Source organism: Limulus polyphemus, unplaced genomic scaffold (genome assembly GCF_000517525.1).
Source record: "Limulus polyphemus unplaced genomic scaffold, Limulus_polyphemus-2.1.2 Scaffold2147, whole genome shotgun sequence".
Taxonomy (NCBI): Eukaryota; Metazoa; Arthropoda; class Merostomata; order Xiphosura; family Limulidae; genus Limulus; species Limulus polyphemus.
Genome location: NW_013667757.1, coordinates 98,454 through 102,604, shown reverse-complemented (window position 1 = coordinate 102,604; position 4,151 = coordinate 98,454). Strand labels below are relative to the sequence as shown.

General features: G+C 32.1%; 1 protein-coding gene across 2 annotated transcripts in view; it reads right to left on the bottom strand.

Annotated features, from left to right (window-relative positions):
* Nucleotides 1-2,112: 2,112 nt before the first annotated feature.
* Nucleotides 2,113-4,151, bottom strand: part of LOC106466089 (F-actin-uncapping protein LRRC16A-like) — an 88,308-nt gene continuing 86,269 nt past the window's right edge. For both annotated transcript variants that reach the window (XM_022394042.1, XM_022394043.1), the window contains exon 9: nt 2,113-2,193. In XM_022394042.1, the coding sequence (XP_022249750.1) occupies nt 2,186-2,193 (8 nt within the window). In that variant the 3' untranslated portion in view covers nt 2,113-2,185. The remainder of the gene's footprint in view (nt 2,194-4,151) is intronic.

Sequence of the window (4,151 nt, the reverse complement as noted above, 5' to 3'; positions counted from 1 at the left end):
ATATACATTCATAACATAGTAGTTCAATAAAATTTTGAATGCAAGTCTACATGACCCATGACCATAGGAAGACCCGTGGAGATAAGGTTAACTAAATAGAGGGATTGACTCTCACTTTTATAACACACCCACAGCTGAATGTACAGAGTGTTATATTGCAAGTTTGAACTTTGTAACTGGAACCTGCAGCCCAGAATGCTAACTGCTATGCCATGCCCAGGCACACCACCTTGATTTTAATCATTGGTTAAAATAAACAATGGCATAACTAACCACTTTCATCCATGTCAGTATTAAACACTGAGTACTTAGCTAGATACTGACTGAAATTAAGCAATAGTTACTACTGAAATGCCCCACATTAAGTTAATTACATTTTGAACCAAAGGAAACGAAAGCCAAGTAAAAGGACAGGAGTACAATTAAAACAGTCATGAAGGATCGTTTGTCACAATCAATGAAGCACATTAATAACTTAAAAAGTGATTATTACCTTAAACTGATATCACACCAGGAAGAAAAATTTAATGAGATAAGTGTTAACAGAGCTCTAAGATAAATGGAGACAGAGATAAGTTGAGTATCAAGTCCTGAAAAGTGAATAATCCAGTGGACATCAGTTCAAAAATTTGAAAACCACGGATGTTATCTGATTCTATTAACAGGAGTGCAGCAAACTAACAACCATAAGCTCTCTACATTATACGTTATATACCCACAACAGAACTGGCCTAAACAGTACAACTATTTTAAACAGTTTGTAATGATCCAGTGAGACTGCAGCCTAGAAATAAGAGTACAGAAACCGCTGTCCTCTCCCTGCTAGAGGTTTTGCACCAGCATGATTTAAAAATTGCTGTACCCTTAGTTGCCAAAATAAAACAATGTATATTTTTCTGCAAATAATCTATGAGTGGTTTAAGTTTTTAAAATGTAATTAACAAAATATAAGATTCTAAAATAATGATTCAAAGTAATAAGATGATTAAAGAAATGCTTGAAAGCACAATAGAGCTAATTGGAAAAAGAGATTTTTTTAGTAGAAGTAATAAACTGACTTAGAGTAGCTTTAAGAGGTACTGAGAAGTAAGTTTTGTAATTGATATTTCTATGATTTATATAAATGTTTATTTTGTTCTGTGAATTCTGACTGTCTCAACCTTTTCAAGTCAGTAATACATACGAAAATTGTATCTAACTGCAAATACCTAGTAAACAAATATTTTTTGTAATAAGTACAGTTTGTGCAAGAATCCTGTTCCCAACAATACCTGTTACAGTTTGAGGCAGAACTGATCACTACTGATATTAAACAGTGATTACAAACATTAATTTAATACTTCCCAATCTTGAACACAACGGTTACTATAAGCACTAAATAGGTCTATATTGCTACTTTAAATGATATTTAATATAAACTAAACCAATCACTAATGATACATGAAACTTATTTGTTTAGCCTTGATTGAAACATTAGTATTAACTAGCTGTTATTGATATAATATGTTGGTTACTATAAATAATAACCACATCCATACTGATATTAAACATTGGTTACTATAGAACTAACCAAATCTTTTTGATTTTAAACACTGGTTACTTAGCTCATCCCTACTGATATTAATAACTGATTCGTTCAAACACTAACCATACCTTTGTTAATGTCAAATATCAAACCCACAGTTATATTAAATAATGGATATTATAAATGTTCACCCAAATCTTTATGTTATCAAACATTGGTTAACATAAAACTAGCCTGACCCATCTGATATTAAACACTGATATAATCTACCGGATTATACCTGATACTCAATTATCTTAAATACTGGTTATTAGAAATACTAACCTAATCACTATTGAAGTTGTAAGTTAGTTAATGTAAAACAATTCAATATCTAGTAATATTAATTATAATTATTAATAATGATAAACATTAAAATGATCCTTATATTAAAAATGGTTACAGTATGCTCTAATCCAATCCCTATTAAATATCAGTTTCTCATAAAAAAAACAACAATAAAAACTAACCTGATATCTATTGATGTTAAACACTGATTGCTTCCTAGAGCATTTATGACTAAACAAGTTTCTCCTTGCAGTTTTGAATCTGCTAGAGATAGAGACTCCAATACAGAGTCTTCTTGTTGGATGAGCTGGACAACTGAATCCAGAACTTGAGTTACATGTCTATAACAGAGAGAAAAAATAACCATCTTTATTTTCTTATTTTATATTTTCGAGGTATGTGAACAGAAACAGACACTACATACACCTAAAAAAAAGACTAAGCTTAATGTGTAGGAGGTTTTACAATAGATATCTGAAAAAATAGCAAAACATTTTAGAAATATTTCTTTACAGACACATAAATAGATAAATAAAGAGGTAAGTCAACTGTGCTGTGAATGAATTTATTTAAATAAATTTTGTTTGAAGATGATTTACAATAAGGAAATCTTTAATACACAGAGCTTAGCTTTTCCATCATTCTTGAAAGTTTATATGGGACTTTGGTTTAAACTGTTGACTTAGCTAAACTGTGTGTTTTGACTTTTTTTAATACAACTTACTTGGTTGAGCTATGTGTTTTAAACAGTTACTTAATTGGGCTGTAGCACCAAGTCTTTTGATATGCAGACTCTTTTATATACAGACTATGATTATCAGCTACTTTGACTTTGATCACTGAAAATGTCTAATGGACTATTAGGCCCATAAGCACATGGAGTATTGATTTGATTCCACTCTTGACACTTGCAAGTTCACATATAAAAGTCTGAAACCAACATGTGTTAGAATCAAAATAAATTTATAAACATCAAGGACAAGTAAAATAAGCAATGTTAAAAGTTTACAATAGCAGTAATGTATCTGTGAACCTTAGAATTTTTGCAATCTACAGCTATTCCTAAAAATACAATTCTACTGTTTTTTTGTATGTGCAGCTGGGCTCTGTGAATGAGCTTATGCAGCTGTTTTTAAATAGAAAGCTTGTTTATCTACAGTATAATAAAAAGTACTACTACTGTTCAAATTGTGTATAAACATCTTATTTTGACTATTTAGATGTATTCCACTTTAACCCTTTCACTGCAGTTGGGACATATATTCCCAGTGCTCTCACCCCCCTCACACTATGACTAGGACAAATGTTTTCCATTGTCATTCAAAATTGCTGTGCGTGATGTATGGGAGTAAAATGAGTTGAAAAGTACTTTTAGCATCCCACCTAATGTTGATATATGGTTCTCTCAGTGCTCTTCATTCAGCCTTTCAGTAACCAACAAGATGCCTAAGCACAATGTATGACAACTGTGAGCCAACCGTGTTCGCATCATTAGAGCAGCAAGTAGTAACCCTAATTACAATGTAAATATACTTGATGCGCTTGACTCAGACAGCTTAAAAGATAGTGAAAGTGAGTCAAGTGGTGTTTAAATGCATGATGATGAAGAAGCAATGAGACAAGAGGATGCTAACTCTTCATCTAGCGATGATAGGTCAAGGTAATAACCTGGACCCAGTAGAGGAAAGCACAAACAGTACTGAGAATGGAAAACATTTGTTGCAGTCACAGTGTGAGGGGGTGGGAGCACTGGGAAATATACGTCCCAGCTGCAGTGAATGGGTTAAAGTAACAATATGCATTTTTAATCAGCTTATGTAAAAGAAATTACTGTATTTGTGATTTTTTAAGTATAATATGTAAAGAGAGTAGCATAATCATCCTCTGAAATACTTTCAAAATCCTATAGCTAATGAGAAACATAGGTTTTACAAAAGTCAACTTATCAAAAAACTGGGATCTCAAATCATCTTTACCAAGTCAGATCTGCTATGAATTTATTTTTTAAATTATAAAATAATGTTGCCTCTTTTTAGAAGCAGGTACACAGACAGAAGGAAGAGATATAGGTTAAGTATTTCAGAATGCTTACTTGTTTGACATTTTAAAGTTAAGCTCAGTGTTTAAGAAAATTTAAATATACATAATATTAGGCAGAGTTAATATTATGTTGCGTCATCGAGGTCACATGACTGGTGTGGCGCCCTCTATTTTCTAGAACTATCTGTTTTTTTCATGAATGCTCTAGTATTTACTAGATAGGGTAGGCGGATATATATAAGAGGGGACAACGTGACGC